The sequence below is a fragment of the Phacochoerus africanus genome, chromosome X (genome assembly GCF_016906955.1).
Source record: "Phacochoerus africanus isolate WHEZ1 chromosome X, ROS_Pafr_v1, whole genome shotgun sequence".
Classification (NCBI taxonomy): Eukaryota; Metazoa; Chordata; class Mammalia; order Artiodactyla; family Suidae; genus Phacochoerus; species Phacochoerus africanus.
Genome location: NC_062560.1, coordinates 15,915,081 through 15,934,442, shown reverse-complemented (window position 1 = coordinate 15,934,442; position 19,362 = coordinate 15,915,081). Strand labels below are relative to the sequence as shown.

General features: G+C 41.7%; 1 protein-coding gene across 3 annotated transcripts in view; it reads right to left on the bottom strand.

Moving 5' to 3' along the window:
* Positions 1–19,362, bottom strand: part of REPS2 (RALBP1 associated Eps domain containing 2) — a 247,421-nt gene that overhangs the window by 53,983 nt on the left and 174,076 nt on the right. For all 3 annotated transcript variants that reach the window (XM_047765004.1, XM_047765005.1, XM_047765006.1), the window contains one exon: positions 18,287–18,348. In XM_047765004.1, coding sequence (XP_047620960.1) covers positions 18,287–18,348 — 62 coding nt within the window. The remainder of the gene's footprint in view (positions 1–18,286; positions 18,349–19,362) is intronic.

The window sequence follows — 19,362 nt, the reverse complement described above, 5'->3', positions numbered from 1 at the left end:
TGACCATCTCTTCAAGTGCCTGTTAGCCATCTGCATATCATTTTTGGGAAAATGTCTACTCAAATCTTCTACCTATTTTTAAATCAGATTGCTTTTTTAATGAGTCATATGAGCTGTTTATTTATCATGGATATCAGTCCCTTGTTAGTTGTATCATTTATGAATTATTTTCTCCTATTCATCAGGTTGTCTCTTCATTTTGCCGATGATTTTCTTTGCTGTGCAAAAACTTTTAATTTTAATTAGGTCCCATTTGTGAATTTTTGCTTTTCTTTCTTTTATCTTAGGAGGTAGAGCCAAAAAAAATTTCTTCTACTCCAGTCTAGGAGCATTTTTGGAGTTTTATGGTTTCAGGTCTTACATTTAGGTCTTTAATCGACTGAGTTTATTTTTGTAGATGGTGTGAGAAAATGTTCTCATTTGATTCTTTTACATGCAGCTGTCCCGTTGTGCCCAGCACCACTATTGACGAGACTGTCTTTTCTCCACCGTAGAGTCTTGCCTCCTTTGCTGTACGTTAGTTGACCATAAGTGCGTGGGTTAATTTCTGGGCTCTCTGTTATGTTCCATTGATCTATGGGTCTGTTTTTGTGCCACGACCATGCTGTCTGATTGCTGTCATTTTGTAGTATAAAGTCAGGGAGCGTGGTACCTCCTGCTTTGTTCTTTTTTCTCAAAATTGCTTTAGCAATTTAAGGTCTTTTGTAGTTCCATTGTGAATTTTAGGATTATTTTAATTAACGCGAAAAATGTCATGAGTATTTTGACAGGAATTACATTAAATCTGTAGGTTGCTTTGGGTGGTATGGACATTTGAACAATATTAATTCTAATACAAGAATATGGAATATCTTTCCATTTCTTTGCATCATCTTCAATTTCCTTCATCAATGTTGTATAGTTTTCAGAGTATAGGTTTTTCACCTTGGTTAAGTTTATTCCTAGGTATTGTGCTCTTTGTTTTTTTGTATTTTTTTATTATTTTTTAATAGCTATTTTCCCAATGCAATTTTTTTCCTACTGTACAGCATGGTGACCCAGTTACACATGCATGTACAGTTCTATTTTTGCACATTATCATACTCCGTCATAAGTGACTAGACATAGCTCCCAATGCTACACAGCAGGATCTCAATGCTGATCCATTCCAAAGGCAATAGTTTGCATCTATTAACCCCAAGCTCCCCAAGCACCCCACTCCCTCCCCCTCCCCCTCGACAAACAAAACTGACAAACCTCTGGCTAGGCTCGCCAAGAAGAGGAGCGAAAAACCCCAAATAAACAAAATAAGAAATGAAAAAGGAGAAGTCACAATGCATACTACAGAAATACAAAAAACCCTGAGAGAATACTATGAACAATTGTATGCCAACAAATTTGACAACCCGGAAGAAATGGAAAACTTCCTAGAGACTTACAGCCTGCCAAAACTGAATCAAGAAGAAACAGATCAACTGAACAGACTGATCACTAGAAATGAAACTGAAGATGTCATAAAAACACTCTCTACAAGTAAAAGCCCAGGACCAGATGACTTCACAGGCGAATTCTACCAAACATACAAAGAGGAAGTTATACCCATCCTCCTTAAACTTTTTCAAAAGGTTGAAGAAGAAGGAACACTCCCAAAGACATTCCATAATGCCACCATCACCCTCATTCCAAAACCAGACAAAGATACTACCAAAAAAGAAAACTATAGGCCAATATCTTTGATGAATATAGATGCAAAAATTCTCAACAAAATTTTAGCCATCCGAATCCAACCACATATAAAAAAGATCATACACCACAACCAGGTGGGATTCACCCCAGGTGCACAAGGATGGTTCAACACATGCAAATCAAACAACGTCATACACCACATTAACAAACGAAAAGCCAAAAACTACATGATCATCTCAATAGACGCAGAGAAAGCATTTGACGAAGTCCAACATCCATTCATGATCAAAACTCTTACCAAAGTGGGTATAAAGGGAACATTCCTTAACATAATCAAAGCCATTTATGATAAACCCACAGCAAATATAATATGCTCAATGGAGACAAGCTGAAAGCCTTTCCACTAAAATCTGGAACAAGACAAGGATGCCCACTCTCACCACTGTTATTCAACATAGTACTGGAAGTCCTAGCCACAGCAATCAGACAAACCAAAGAAATAAAAGGCATCCAAATAGGAAGAGAAGAGGTAAAACTGTCACTGTATGCAGATGACATGATACTATATAGAGAAAACCCTAAGGACTCAACCCCAAAACTACTTGAACTGATTCATAAATTCAGCAAAGTAGCAGGATATAAGATTAACATTCAGAAATCAGTCGCATTTCTGTATACTAACAATGAAATATTAGAAAAGGAATAGAAAAATACAATGCCTTTTAAAATTGCACCCCAAAAAATCAAATACCTGGGAATACACCTGACCAAGAGGGTAAAGGACTTATATGCCAAGAACTATAAAACATTAGTCAAGGAAATTAAAGAAGATGTAAAGAAATGGAAAGATATTCCATGCTTCTGGGTTGGAAGAATTAATATGGTAAAAATGGCTATACTACCCAAAGCAATCTACAGATTCAATGCCATTCCCATCAAATGACCCACGACATTTTTCACAGAACTAGAACAAACAATCCAAAAATTTATATGGTACCACAAAAGACCCAGAATTTCCAAAGCAATTCTGAAGAACGAAAACCAAGCAGGAGGCGTAACTCTCCCAGACCTCAGGCAATATTACAAAGCCAGTCATCGAGACAGTGTGGTACTGGTACCAAAATAGACATACAGACCAATGGAACAGAATAGAGAGCCCAGAAATAAACCCAGACGCCTATGGTCAATTAATCTTTGACAAAGAAGGTAAGAACATAAAATGGGAAAAAGACAGTCTTTTCAGCAAGCATTGCTGGGAAACCTGGACAGATGCATGCAAATCAATGAAACTAGAACACCCCCTCACACCATGCACCAAAATAAACTCAAAATGGCTTAAAGACTTAAATGTAAGACAAGATTAATTGACCATAGGTGTCAGGGTTTATTTCTGTGTTCTCTATTCTGTTCCATTGGTCTGTATGTCTGTTTTGGTACCAGTACCACACTGTCTCAATGACTGTGGCTTTGTAATATAGCTTTAAGTCTGGAAGAGTTGTGCCTCCTGCTTGGTTTTTGTTTCTCAGGATTGCCTTGGTGAATCTTGGATTTTTGTGGTTCCATAAAAATTTTTGGATTGTTTGTTCTAGTTCTGTGAAAAATGTCATGGGTAATTTGATAGGGATTGCAATGAATTCTGCAAGAATTGCTGGGAAACCTGGACAGCTGCATGCAAATCAATGAAACTAGAACACACCCTCACACCAGGCATGAAAATAAACTCAAAAGGGCTGCAAGACTTAAATATAAGACAAGATACCATCAAACTCCTGGAAGAGGACAGAGGCAAAACATTCTCTGACATCAACCTTATGAGTATTTTCTTAGGTCAGTCTCCCAAAGCAACAGAAATAAAAGCAAAAATAAACCAATGGGACCTAATCAAACTGACAAGCTTTCGCACAGCAAAGGAAACCCAAAAGAAAACAAAAAGACAACTTTCAGAATGGGAGAAAATAGTTTCAAATGATGCAATCGACAAGGGCTTAATCTCTAGAATATATAAACAACTTATACAACCCAACAGCAAAAAAGCCAATCAATCAATGGAAAAATGGGCAAAAGACCTGAATAGACATTTCTCCAAGGAAGATGTACAGATGGCCAACAAGCACATGAAAAAATGCTCAACATCCCTGATTATTAGAGAAATGCAAATTGAAACTACCTTGAGATACCACCCCACACCAGTCAGAATGGCCATGATTCATAAGTCCACAAAAAACAAGTGCTGGAGGGGCTGTGGAGAAAAGGGAACCCTCCTGCACTCTTGGTGGGAATGTCAACTGGTACAGCCACTACGGAGATCAGTATGGAGGTACCTTAGAAATCTATACATGGAACTACCATATGATCCAGCAATCCCACTCTTGGGCATATATCCAAACAAAACTTGCCTTAAAAAAGACACATGCACCCGCATGTTCATTGCAGCTCTATTCACAATAGCCAAGACATGGAAACAACCCAAATGTCCATTGATAGACGACTGGATTAGGAAGATGTGGTATATATACACAATGGAATATTACTCAGCCATAAAAAAACAAGAAAATAATGCCATTTGCAGAATCATGGATGGAACTAGAGACTCTCATACTGAGTCTCAGTATGAGACTCTCTGACTCTGAAATAAGTCATAAAAAGAAAGACAAAGACCATATGATATCATTCATATCTGGTATCTAATATACAGCAGAAATGAACCTTTCCACGGAAAAGAAAATCATGAACTTGGAATATAGACTTGTGGTCGCCTGGGGGGAGGGGGAGGGAGGGGGAGGGATTGGGAGCTTGGGGTCAACGGATGCAAACTATTGCTCATGAAAGGGATTTACAACGAGATCCTGCTGTGTAGCACTGAAAACTATGTCTAGATATTTACAATGCAGAACGACAACAGGAGAAAAAATTATGTATACATGTATGTATAACTGGGTCCCCATGCTGTACAGTGGGGGGAAAAAAGTGTTGGGGGAAATAACAATAAAAAATAAATTAAAAAAAAATAAAGACAAGACACCATCAAACTCCTGGAAGAGAACATAGGCAAAACATTCTCTGACATCAACCTTATGAATGTTTTCTCAGGTCAGTCTCCCAAAGCAACAGAAATAAAAGCAAAAATAAACCAATGGGACCTAATCAAACTGCACAGCAAAGGAAACCAAAAAGAAAACAAAAAGCAACTTACAGAATGGGGGAAAATAGTTTCAAATATTTTGTTCCTTTTGATGCAACTGGTATTTGCTCTTGCTTTCTGATAGTTTATTATTCATGTATAGAAAAGCAATGTACTTCCCTATATTAATCTTGTATCCTGGAACTTTATTAGTTCATTTAGGAATTCATTTATTAGTTCTAATAGTTTTAAGGTGGACACTTGAGGGTTTTCAAAGTATAGTATCATGTCATCTACAAATAATGAGTTTTACTTTTTCCCTCCCAATCTGGATGCTTTATATTTCTTTTCCTTTTCTGATTGCTGTTGTTAGGACTTCCAATACCATGTTAAATAGAAGTGGTAAGAGTGGGCATCCTTGTCTTGTTCCAGCTTTCGGCTTTTCACCATTGAGTATGATGTTAGCTGTAAGTTTGTCATTAAGAGCCTTTATTATGTTGATATATGCTCCAATTTCAATTATTTTTTTTTAAATCATGAATGATACTCGATTTTGTCAAAGGACTTTTTCTGCATCTACTGTGATGTTCACATGATCTTTGTCTGAGAAATTCTTTATTCCTCCTTCTATTTTAAATGATACATAGCACAGAGAACCCTGCCCAGTATTCTGCGATAATCTATGTGGGAAAAGAATCTGAAAGAGAATGAATATATGTATATGTGTGACTGAATCACTCTGTTATACAGCAGGAATGACCACAACCTTGTAAATCAACCACACCTCAATAAAACCTTAAAAAAATGATAATCCTGCTGGGTAGAGTATTCTACGTTGCAAATATTTCCCTTTTAGAACTTTGAATATATCTTGCCACTCTCTTCTGGCCTGCGGCATCTCTGTAGAGATAAAATCAGCTGGTAGCCTTATGATCCCTTATAATTAACTGTTTTTCTCTTGCTGCCTTTAGAATCTTCTCCTTATCTTTAACTTTTACCATTTTTATTATACTATGTCTTGGTGTGGGCCTGTTCTGGTTCAGCTTGTTTGGGGCCCTCTGTGCTTCCTGTATCTGGATGTGTTTCCTTCTTTAGATTCACAAAGTTTTCAACCATAATTTCTTTTTTTTTTTTTTTTTTGTCTTTTTGCCATTACTTGGGCCGCTCCCGCGGCATATGGAGGCTCCCAGGCTAGGGGTCTAATCAGAGCTGTAGCCACCGGCCTACGCCAGAGCCACAGCAACGCAGGATCCGAGCCGAGTCTGCGACCTACACCACAGCTCACGGCAACACTGGATCCTTAACCCATTGAGCGAGGCCAGGGACCGAACCCGCAACCTCATGGTTCCTAGTCGGATTCGTTAACCACTGCGCCACGACGGGAACTCCAACCATAATTTCTTTAAATACATTTTCAATCCCCTTTTCTTTTTCTTCTCCTTTTGTAATCCCTGCTATGTGTAGATTGGCAGGCTTTATATTATCCCATAGATTATACTGCTTTCAATTTGTTTTAAATTTGGCTGTCTGCTGTCTTGACTGGGTGATTTCCACTATTCTATCTTCTAAGTCACTTATTCGTTCCTCTGGAATATTCATTCTGCTGTCCAAAGCCTTTAACTCAGCTTTCGTCTCTGCAGATGAATGTTCTGATTTTTCTTGGCTCCTCCTTATAGTTTCTAGTTCCTGTTTAAAGTAGTCTGCATTACTGTTGATAGGATTCTTAATTCCTTCAGTATTTTCATTACCTCCTTTTGAACTCAGTGTCTGTTAGACTGCAGGGGTCTGTTTCACTGCTTGCTCCTTCAGGGGAACTCTGTTCTTTTTTAACTGGGAGTGTTTCCTGTGTTTATTTTGCTTATATTTTTCTTACTCTATGAGTTTAAGGAAAGCAGTCATCTACTGTAGTCTTGGAGGGCTGTTTATATGCAGGAGCATCCCTGGATAGCTTGTGAGGGCTTATTATTTTTTTGGGGCACAAGGGCTGCATGTGGTTTGGATGCTTGCTGTCACTTTCCTCAGTGTGTGTGGACCATTATCCTCTTGCTAGGGGATGTGAGGGTATATGGCCTGCACGTGCTTCCAGGGAGGTGGGGGCAATGGGTGGTGCCTGCAGGCAGCACCTGGTCACTGGGCCCTTGACAGTGGTGGGGAGTCAAGGGGGAACCACAGGGGGGGTGGGGGTGGCAGGCTGATCCCGGTTGCAGGGCCCTCAGCAGTGGCAGTGACCCTCAGGGAAGTGGGGGCAGTGCCCAGAGCCCTTGGCAGCAGCAATGGCAGGGCATGTGCGTTCCCAGGGAGGCGAGGGCAATGGTGCTGGGTTGCAGGGCCCTCTGTGGCAGCAACCCCTAAGGTGACTCTATAGTCTCGGCACCCAGCCCCCAAGTGTCTCAGGCGGTGATGTGCTGAGCAGTCTACGTGGCTCTCTCTGCTTTGCCCTCCTCAGACGCGGCTGCTATGCTTTGCTCTGGCTTTGAGGCTCCCCCTGCATCCCGGCTGATCTCCCCATCAGTTAGGTGGCCTCCCAGGGTGCAAACTCCTCTCCTCTTTCACAGCTTCCTCTCTGGAGCGGGGCTCCCAACCTGATTCCTTTTCTTCTACTCTCTCTCTCTTTTTCCTCTTTTTCTACCCAGTTATGTGGAGGGTTTCTTGCCCTTTTTAGAAGTCTGAGGTCTTCTGCTAGTGTTCAGTAGATATTCTGTGTGAAGCGTTTTACATGTAGATTTTTTTTTTCCTCCGACGTGTCTGTGGGAGAAGGTGAGCTCCACGACCTAGTCTTCTGCCATCTTGATCCCACCTCTGATGATCACACACATGATCTTGATCCTTCCCTTTTTCTTTTCTTTTTGTTTTTGTTTTTTTTGTCTTTTGTCTTTTTTGTTGTTGTTGTTGTTGCTATTTCTTGGGCGGCTCCCGCGGCATATGGAGGTTCCCAGGCTAGGGGTCGAATCGGAGCTGTAGCCCCCGGCCTACGCCAGAGCCACAGCAACGCGGGATCCGAGCCGCGTCTGCAACCTACACCACAGCTCACGGCAACGCCAGATCCTTAACCCACTGAGCAAGGGCAGGGACCGAACCCGCAACCTCATGGTTCCTAGTCGGATTCGTTAACCACTGCGCCACGACGGGAACTCCTCTTTTCTTTTTTTGACCACTCCTGTGGCATGTGGAAGTTCCTGAGGCAAGGGAACTGTGACGAGCCATAGCAGCGACAATGCTGGATCCTTAACCACTAGGCAACCAGGGAACTCCTGATGCTTCCTTTTGTTAACATGGTGTATCATATTGATTAGTGAATACTAAACCATTCTTGCATCCCTGGAAAAAAATCCTACTTGATCATGGTGTATGATGCGTTTTATTATTGGATTGGGTTTGCTAATATTTTGCTGAGAATTTTTGCATCTATATTCATCAAAGATAATCTGTGATTTTCTTTTTCTTTTTTTGTAGTATTTTTGTCTGGTTTTGGTATTAGTATAATGGTGACCTCATAAAATGAATTTAGGAGTGTTCTGTCCTCTTAAATTTTAAGGAATAGTTTGAGAGGGATAAGTAGTGGTCCTCATATGTTTGGTAGAATTCTCTTGTGAGGTGGCCCAGTCCTGGACTTTAGCTTGCTGGGAGTTTTTTTAAATTACTAATTGAATTTCTCTACTAGTGATAGGTCTGTTCAAATTGTCTGTTTCTTCCAGATTCCGTTTTGGTAGGTTTTACGTTTCTAGAAATTTATCCATTTCTTCTAGGTTATCCAATTTGTTGCCATACAACTGTTCATGGTATTCTCATTATTTTTTTTCTATCTCTGTGTTATTGGTTGTTATTTCTCCTCTTTTGTGTCTTCTATCTTTTCTTCTTGATGAACCCGGCTAAAGGTCTACCAATTTTTTTTATCTTTTAAAAAAATATCTCCTGATTTCATCTTTTCTTTTTTTTTTCTTTTTGGTCTCCATTTCCTCTCTGATCTTTATTATTTCCTTCCTTCTGCTGACTGTGGGCTTTGGCTTCTCTTTTTCTAATTCTGTTAGATAGTAGATCAGGTTGTTTATTTTAGATTTTTCTTTTTTTATATATTTGTCTTCTTTCTTGACGAAGGGATGTATCTCAAACTTTCCTTCTAGAACTGCTTTTGCTGCATTGCAAAGATTTTAGAAAGTTATGTTTCTATTTTCATTTGTCTTGTGATATTTTCTCATTTCCTTGTTGATTTCTTCATTGACCTGTTAGGTTTTTTTAATAGCATGTTGTTTCACTTCCATACATTTGTACATTTCCTGTTCTTTTTTTTCTTCTGTAATTGATTTCTAGTTTCATACCACTGTAGTTGGAAAACATGCTTGATATAATTTCTATCCTCTTAAATTTACTGAGACTTCTTTTGTGGCCTACCTTGTGACCTATCCCAGAGAACATTCCATGTGCACTTGAATAGAATGTGTATACTGCCGAGATTCAGATGGAATGTCTCTAGTATCTATTAACTCCAACTGGTCTATTTTGTCATTTAAGACTGATGCTGCCTCATTGATTTTCTGTCTGATCTGTCTATTAATGTATGTGGGATGTTAAAGACTCTTACTACTATTGTATTATTGCCAATTTCTCCCTTTAGGTCTGTTAATATTTCCTTTCTATATTTAGGGGCTCCCATATTGGATACATATATATTAACAAGTGTAATATCTTCCTCTTATATTGATCCCTTTGTCATTATAAGGCCCTTCTTTATCTTTTGTTACTGCCTTGTTTTAAAGTCTATTTTATCTGATATGAGTGTTACTACCCCCTCATTGTCATTTTCATTTGCATGAAATATCTTTTTTTCATCCCCTCATTTTCAATCTGGGTGTGTCTTTGGCTCTGCAGTGAGTCTACTGTAGACATATAGATGGGTCTTGTTTTTATATCCAATCAGCCATCCTATGTCTTTTAATTGGAGCATTTAGTCCATTTACATTTAAGGTAATTATTCATATGTATGTTCTTAAATCATGTTGTTAATTGTTTGAGGGGATTAGGTCTTTTTTGTTCTTCTTCTTTTGTTCTCTTGTGATTTGATGACTATCTTTGGTATTATGTTTGGATTCCTTTTTCTTTCTTTTTTTCTTTGTGTGTATGTCTATTATATATTTTTGGTTTGTGGTTACCATAAGGGGTGTGTGTGTGTGTGTGTGTGTGTGTGTGTGTGTGTGTCTGTTTTAAATTGCTCATCTCTTTAATTTCAAATGCATTTTAACAACTCTGCATTTGTGCTCTCCTCCCCTCACAATTACTGGTTTTGATATCATATTTTAAATCTAATTGTTTTATGTATCCCTTAAGATCACTGGTTTTTTTAAAGTATGTCATCTAATTTCCACATGTTACTGAATCTTTACAGTTTCACTCTGCTTTTAAATCCTAGTTTAATTCCATTGTGGTCAGAGAAGATATTCTGTATGCTTTCAGTCTTTCTCAATGTACTGAGACTTGTTTTGTGGCTTAACATACTGTCTGTCCTGGAGAATGTTCCATGTGCACTTGAGAAAAATATGTAGTCTGCCATTGTTGACTAGAGTGCTCTATAGATGCCTGTTAGGTCTCTATTTCCTTACTGGTCTTCTGTCTACTTGTCAATCCAGTAATGAAAGTGATATATTAAAGTCTCTATTATTATAGAACTGGCTCTTATTTCCTTCAATTCTGTTGGTTTTGCTTCATTATTTTGGGGCTCTGTTGTTAGGTGTGTGCATGTTTATAGTTTTTATATTATTGAACTAACACTTCATCAATACATAATGTCATTCTACGTCTCCTGCAGCAATTTTTGTCTTTAAATTTATTTCGGTCTAATCTAAGTATAGCTTCAGCTAGTCTTTGGGTTTCTATTTGCATGTAACATCTTTTTTCCATACATCCACTTTCAACCAATTTGTATCACCAGATCTAAAATGAAGTCTCTTGAGGACAGCATATAGATGGATTTTTTTAATCCATTCTATCTCTTTTAAGTGGAGAGTTTAATCCATTTAATTTAAAGCAATTACTAATAAAGATTTACTTCTATTTGCTATTTGTTTTCTATGTCTTATACCTGTTTTGTTCTGAATTCCTCAATCACTGTCTTCTTTTGTGATTGACTGATTTTCTTCCAGTGTTCCATTTTTATCATCTTCTCATTTTTTCTGGGTTTTTGTTTTTGTTTTTAGTTTTTTTCTTTAGTTTTTTACCCTAGGAATAATACACTAGGAATTAGAGCAAACACCTCAACTTTCGAATAAGCCTGAATTAACACCAACTTAATATCAATAGTATACAAACCTCTGCTCCTTTACAGCCTGCTGCCTCCTTATATTACTATTGCCACAAATTACATTTGTATGCATATGCGCCCATTAACACAGATTTAAAATTATTGTTGCAAGCATTTTCCTTTTAAATCATATAGGGGAAAAAAAAGACTTACAAACTAACAGTGCAACACTCCTGGCTTTTACGAATACCTAAGAAGTTATCTTTAACTTTCTTCATTTTTTTGTATGGCTTCAACGTCCTGTCTAATATACTTTCCTTTCAACCTGGAAGACATCCTTTAGCATTTCTTATAGGACAAGTCTACTGGTGACAAACTCCTTTTGAGATTTTGCTCTTCTGGGAGTGTTTCAGTCTCAAGCGACAGTGTCTGTCGGGGTGTAAAGTGCCTCCCCAGGCCATCTGCTGCCATCGATCACAGTTAAATGAGTAGATTCCCTCTTTGCTCTCGGCTGAAGCCATGTCTGCTGGTTCGGAAGACACCATCCTGGGCTGTCTACTGCCACCAGGTGAGGGGCATGAGACCAAACTCCCCAGTAGGTCTCTACCGACATCACAGGGAGAAGCATCCACGGTGTCCGGCTGCGATAGAGCAAGTATTATGAAAAAGGTTTATATCCAGCTTAGCCACCTCTTTCTCAGCCCTTTGGCTGGAGAATACATTTTCGTGGGACTTCTTTCATTTGTGTCTGTTGGTGGCTCTGGGTTGCAGCCTTCTCCAGTGCCCAGTACAATAGATACAAAAGAATTTTTTAAAACTCAGGGAACTCACTACCATACTCTTCCTCAAGTCCTGAGGCCCCAGCCAGCCGTCTTTCCTCTTTACATGTTTTGCAATTCTCTTTGTATCATATTAGGCCCAGAGTTTTGAGTTGTACTTAGCAGGAGGGAGCAGGGAGAAATTAGTCTAAGCCGTCTTGTCCTCAATTGTGTTTTATGATGTTTCATCTGTATTGGCAACAAAATTTTTCTTGGATAGAGGAATACAACACATAATCAAAAGCCTAAAGCACTAGAAGACTCTATCTAGTCTAATCTCACTTTCTAGAAGAGACAGTAAGTCTGTGAGATGAATTTGCTTCCTTCCCACAAAGCCATGGAGCTACAGAGTAGTAGGGCTAAAAATTAGACCACGGACAGGCACAGCTGTATACTGCTGGACAACTTTCAGTAAGTCCTTTCATTATGACAGATGAAGATAAATCCCGGGGCCTAGATCTTCTTTCCTTAATCATAAGACACTCACGAACATACTGTGATTTTCTGCTAATCTCCAGCATGCACTATAGGACAGAACAGGGAAACACTTTGGAAGGTAATGAAGGTGGTGTCTTAGGTGATACATGTTTGTAAATTCTCTTGAGAATAATTACTGAGTTTCTAATACATAAATACGTGGAAGACTACCTCTTGATGTATACTAAATTTGTATTTTGATGAGTGAAAATCAGGATGTTGTACATACCTCTGAAAGCTTACAAATGTGCTTCATCTACATAACCAATATATTAAGGTGATTCAGTAACTAATGTACATTACATGAGATCATCTGAATATGTTATAGCAAAAGATCTCATGATATTTGATATATGCCCACTGAATTTTAATTTGATAAAGAAAAAGAATCCTTGAAATGGTAAGATATAATCTACAAGGACAATGTATTTTTTTAAAAAACATGGAGTGTCAAATATTTCAGAACTTCAGGGCCTACAAACTGCCACCTGCGTTTTAAGTGAGCCTCAGTCTTTCCTTCCAAATGAAATGAAGACAGTATTTTACATAAGGCTGCATGTGAGAAATCTGCCTTGGAAGTCAAGCAGCATGCCATGCCCAGCATATTCCTGTCGGATTCAGTACTGCCTTAGAGACCTGATTCTTGGCAGAGGACAAAGTGAGACGAGCGATGAGCTGAATGGACTATGGTTTCCTTTCAAAGATGCTGGTGTTCATGGCTGGTCCCTCGCCAGAGTGCACACAGCACCTGAGGCACACAGCGACTGGTCCTTCCAGCAAGGCCTTCCCATCGTGCCCTCTGAACCTGCTGGAGTCCGTCAGCCCCAGAAGCCTGAGAGCCCCGGGGCATTCGTTGGGACCTGGGCTCCTGTCCCCACAGGGTCTGGAGACATCCCCTAATCTGACGTCATGCCTCCCCGCCTCCCCAGCTTGAGAAAGCCTTCCCCCGGGCCTTTAGGAGCTCATGGCGCACCAGCGACAAATCCCTCATACTTTCATCGTCTTCTTGGAACGTTCCTTCCTCTCCCCTTAATTCCGTGCTCCGCACTCCTGACTGCACTTCAGAATTACCTGGGGAGCTTCTAAAATCTCCCAGTGCCCAGGCCTCACCCCACCCCAAAATCTCTGGGGGTGGGACCCAGGCCTCCAGAGACTGAAAGCGCCCCCAGATGACTCCAGTGTGTGCAAGGGGGAGCGCTGCTGGGCCGAGGGACACCCTGTGCTCGCCCCTCAGGGGCTGCTCTGTAGACAGAACTCCCTGGTCAGCGGGCCGTTCGGGTCCCACAGCACTGCCACCACTGGGACTCAAGTGAGCAGGACAGTTGTTCTTCACGGTCACCTCCGAACACAAAATCGCTTTCCCTTAAAACTGCGGGCAGCTCCTCCAACACTCAGGGGCCTCTCGTGTGCCTGTCGCTCTGCGTTTGCTGTTTGTCTACATTAGTGTTTTGAATCCCTTGGCCATTAAAAAGAAAAGTTCTCTTGTTTCTGTAAAACTCATTTCACTGGTCACCCTCAGCCCTTCCATGGAGCCCTCGTGGTCGCTCTATGCTTCAAGTATTCATAAAATGCCTCCCCTGTAGAGCTTTTCATCCTGCAATGCTATTTTCGTACTCACTGCACTGCTCACCAAGAGCACGTGCCGTTCTAAGGTGAGGAATGAGTGGTCCGAGTGGAGACATCCAGAGCCCATGGGTCTACAGGGAGCCCCACTCGTCAAATGTCATGCGAATACAAAACTGAAAAAGACTATCCTTTGTACAAAACATCTTTCTATTAAAGATAATTATGCCAAAGCTATGGCTCTGTCACAACTGCCATAAGAAATCTGGCATGGGATCAACACTCCCAAAGGGCCCTGGCCCTTAGCAGAAAACTGACCTACAGGACAAGCACCGAGTCCTTCGATGGTATTGTACGCACTTCATACGCGCACAAACAATGAGTTAATAAGCTTAACCACGCTCATTTTAACCCTGCTCCATATGAAATAGTTGCCTTTCATTGCTTTTTGAATCATTTACCCTGTGAATCAGTCTTTTTTTTTTTTTTTTTTTAATGTGTTACCTCTGGTCTCTAGGCTGAGACAAAATACCGTGCCCCGGCCTCTGGCCTGTCCACAGGAAAACAGGAGGCCAAAACATTTGATTCGTTGTATCTTCACTTGTGGCCTCTTGATCTTACCTTTACAGTATAAAAAGTAAGATCAATTTCTTTGAATTTATTCCTTTTCCGAACTCCAGGGCCCCACTGTATAACTTAATCCAGATGTTCATATCACAGCGGTGCCTGGTGTAAGGAGGGGCCCAGCCGGACTGCAGTCTGTGCCGAAAGCCTGTTCCTCATCGCTCTCGCTTGATGAAAGTAAAGACAGACATTCGGTGTGTGTAGGAACCACACCTTCAGGCACATATCTGCAAATGCACAAACTCTCTCACTTACCTAAAACCTGGAAGTACCTCCCTCATTGGCCACACAGTTTTCCACACAGTGTTGCTTTGGGAGGAATAAAATGTTTTCTTCCTTATTATAATCTAGTCTTGCCCATTTATCAAGTTAAATAATATGAAAATGTTAAACTCAAAAATAATCCAAAACCTCTTTATCTTAATCTCTTCTCAAAGCTACTAATAAATATAATGATTGAAATTATAACGGGCTTCCTGGTTTCTCCCCTAAGTACTACAGTTTAAGCCCCATAAAAGAAGTCTCTGTAGTTAAGTATTTTTTTCCAAAGTCAGCTTGATTGTCTACATACACCAAGGAACATTCAAAACAAATTTTAACAGAGCAAAAGAGTAACTCTGAGCATTTAAGTTCTCTGTAATAAAATCTGCTGTGAAGTGGTAAAAAAAAAAAAAAAAAAAAAAAAAAAAAAAAAAAAAAACACCTCATGAGAGAGTAAGAAGGAACAGAAAAGCAATGAAGAAACACAACGAAGTGAAACCATGACAATTTAAAATCCCAGGCTAATGTGTAGTAAACTTTCTTTTTCATTGTCATCTCTTCTAGGGAAAACTATTGGCATGATATATAAAAATTTAACTTTGGGAGTTCCCGTCGTGGCTCAGTGGTTAACGAATCCGACTAGGAACCATGACGTTGTGGGTTCGATCGCTGGCCTCGCTCAGTGGGTGAAGGATCCGGCATGGCTGTGGCTGTGCTGTAGGCCGGCGGCTACAGCTCCGATTCGACCCCTAGCCTGGGAACCTCCATATGCCACAGGTGCGGCCCTAGAAAAGGCAAAAAAAAAATTTTTTAACTTTAATCACATACTACAGAGATGAGGTGAGGGATTAAAGAGGTTAGAAAATGTTCTTACCAATACCTTAAGGCCAGGGTGTGATACTGCACCCCAACCACTGAGCGCTCAGGGTATTAATAGTATTTTATAAATAAAAGGATAAATGGTCACACAAGCTATAACACCGCCAGCTTTAACAAAATGACCATGTTTCTTTACCAGAGGACTTCGAAGCCTTTCATGGGCTCGTGGGCACTATGACCAGGGCAGGGAGAGAGGTGGCAAATATTAACCACGAAGCCCCAGTAATACCTCCCGGAAGCCTGTCTTATCACGAGTCGCTTGGGAAAGACTGGAATATATAGGCACCCCACACGCGTGGCTAGGTGAGGTTCTCTTGGGGCCAATACTGGGAATGTGACTCGGCACAAAGACCAAACACAAGCGTGGCTTTATCACCTAGGACTTCCTCTGTTGCAACGTGTGTGTCCCACGTACTGGGGGCGAGAGGGGGCGAGAGGGGGAGGTGGGGGGAGGAGCTTCTCTGCCTGCAGGCCCTATACATCTGTTTCTGTGCTCTGAAATCTCCGGAGCGGGGCGGCAGGGCTGGAGGCCTGGGCTGAGCGCTGGGCTCACTGCTTACACTGGGAGGGCAATTCTGGTCGACCACGAAGTGCCTCCTTCATTGACGGTGACTTGAGAATTCCCAGCCCGCCATCAGCTCCCCGGTCAGCAAGCCCCCAAGCAGGCAGGAAGCCCACCTGGCCAGCTCAGATGGGGGCTGCCGACAGCAGCAGCCCACTGCGCAACAAGGAAGGAAACTATTGCCACTTACGCGGCCAGAGAAACACAAGGAGCTGGGTCACAAGAGCCCTTTCACACAAGTCTTCCGCACAGCCATCCCCCCGGCTCCCAAGCCCCGGTCTGCCACCGGCGGCTGGAAGATAAGCACCTCTGGCGCACCCACTGAGGCTGCGGTGACGAAGTGCAGGTTTGCTGCTGGTGCAAATCAGGAGGCCCCTCTCATCTGGTCCTCCTAGGCGGGCACGGTGAATGCCTCAATTAGCAGGGCATGGATCACTGTGTCCTGTGTACGCAGAGGCTGGGACTCCAGCGACAGGAAGGAGAAAGGACCTTTACGAGAAGGACCTTGGCTTGGGAGCTGCTCTACGACTTACTAGTTATGTCACCCCGGGTGACTTGCTTAATCCCTGTATGCTTCAATTTCCTCAACTGTTTAAAAAAAAAAAAAAATACAAAAAAGGGGTAATATCTGTACCTACTTCATAGGGTTTTTGTAAAGATTAAACAATGCCTTGACAGCGGTTACCACAATGCCTGCTCCACTGCAGATGCTCCATAAGCAGAGCTAACAATTTAAACGAATAGAAGTCATAACCAAGGAAAGGCTTAGGATGGAACAAGACTTTGGCAACTGATAAACAGCAGGGACTCAGTAAGTACTTGCTGACTGGCTACCCAAGCCTTCTTAAAGCTAACGCTGCAAGGCTGACGAGCGGGTTCTCCCTTGTCTATATGTGGGTCAGGAGGAAGAGGGGCTTTTAATTCCCCTTTGAACTCAAGGAGGGAGCCAGTCCCACAGGGTTTTCACATCTCGAGGTTGAGGGGACACTAAAGACCGTCTAATGCTCTAAGAGAAGGAAGAGCGAGCCTTGTTCCGTGGTTTTAGCGGCTCAGTGAGCTCGGAGACGCACCACTCGGAGAGCTATGCTCTGAACAGCCCAGAGCAATGATGCAAAAACTGGGACTGTTTACAGAGAGAAATGGCCCAACATTTTCTGCCAAAAATCAGAGAGGTCCTTTTTTTTTTTTTTTTTGCTTTTTATGGCCGCACCCGCGGCATATGGAGGTTCCCAGGCTAGGGGTCCAATCGGAGCTCCAGCTGCCGGCCTACACCACAGCCACGGCAACGCGGGATCCTCAACCCAGTGAGCGAGGCCAGAGATCGATGAGGCATCCTCATGGATCCTAGTCGGGTTCGTTAACCACCAAAACATGAAGGGAACTCAAAGAGGGTCTTTACACGTTTCTTCAGCAGCAATTCATAAAAGGAAGGCCCTGGAGCTCCTTTTACCACACTGCCCAGATTTGCTTGCTTCTCATTTTCAACTCAACACAAAAAGGGCTGATGAGTAAGGCCAAAGCAGCCCTTGCCAGGAAGGCAGGATTCATTCTCAGGTCAAACAGCTTTGGGTGACACACTCTCCCACTCTTGCTGCTTCAGCTCATTGTCCCAAGGGAAAAGACCATCTTAAAAAGAAAAAAAGCACCATGGCCCCAAATACCATTAATCCCACACTGATGACCACTCATTTTCAGTTTATGCATAATGAACATAGCCCCTAAAACACAGATGGAAATACAGGCACCCAGACTGCATATACTCTGCAGAGAAACCACATCCCACCACACCCCCGATCGGAGAGACGGCCCACCCGCTCCTTTCTCGGCATGAAAACCGCACGCAGCCCCCGACCGCCAAGAGTCAACTGTCTGCCACAGCTGCCTGGCTGCCTATTGAGGAAAGCCTCCCTTTTCCAAGGAGGCAGAGGGCTGGCTGGGTAAGAAGACCTTGAGCCGTGCTCTGCTCTCCCCGTCCAGTCCTGACAGCATCTTGGGAACCTGACCAGCCAGGTCGATGCCGATCAACCCTTGCAGAGGCGGCACAGTGGGAGGACAGTTTACAGAAAGCAGCGTCTGTTGCCTACCTGGGATGGACAAGGTCTTGGAGGGAGCGCGGGTGGTGGAGGTAACAATCCTGACTTAGAAGCTGCAAAGAAAAATACACACTGTTAAGGGCTGCTGAAAACCAAACAAAATACTCTTCCACTTGGTAACTGGCAGTGCACATTCTATCTGAGGGGCTAATTAAAAAAAGAAAAAAAAGAAAAGAAAAAAAAGAGTCCATGCTATTTCTAATCCCTTTTTCATTTTCATCCTACCCCAAATCCCCAATATTTACCCAGGCTGCTGTGATTAAGACAGTGTAAAAACAGTAAGGAAATGACACCCTTTGATCAAAGACTGGAACCCAGCACTGGAAAGACAGTCAATCCCTCATTATTCTGATATTAATTATTTAGTTTCAAATACTCTGGGCCCTTTGGCTCCCCTCCTAGTTCTCCCTGGCTCTCAGCTGTTACACTGCTCATTAGCTTGAGTCAGAAGCCAGGACACCAACCAGGCAGCGCTGCTGGCCTGTAAGTGAGTGGGTCTATCAGGAGCAGGGGAGGCTGAAAACGAGGGGCTGAAATGACATTTAGAGATTCTTCAAAGATCTCAATTTCCTTTTCGCCCTCTGATCCTTCTTATCAGGGATAATTAAATCTGTTTTTAAAATAATCTGGCCCCATGTGAAGGATCTTCTGAAAGAAAGTTTCACTCCATGTTTTTGTTTTTTGTTGTTTTTTTTTAAGTTTTGTGAGATACAGAGAAAATTTGAGTTCAGCCAAGAAAGTCTGGGTTGTAACTTAATGAAAATAAAGATCTGCTATTGAATTATAAATAGGGCTCACGATCACACACAAGACATAAGTTTATTATCACAACACTGGCCAAGTTAAAACACATTCTTTACAAACTCCTTAGAAAAGCACACCGTGCTCTGTATGCTGTTTATTTCCAAACCCACAGTTTATTTCCAAATCTGTAAGATGTGTGCTAATATTTGGACAACTTTCTGTGCCTTAAAAATAAAACAGGGCAATGGGCCAAGAACATAAAAGTTCTTGCATATCGCTTTTGATCTGATCCAGCTAGATCAGACAAGCCAGAAGACGGAGTT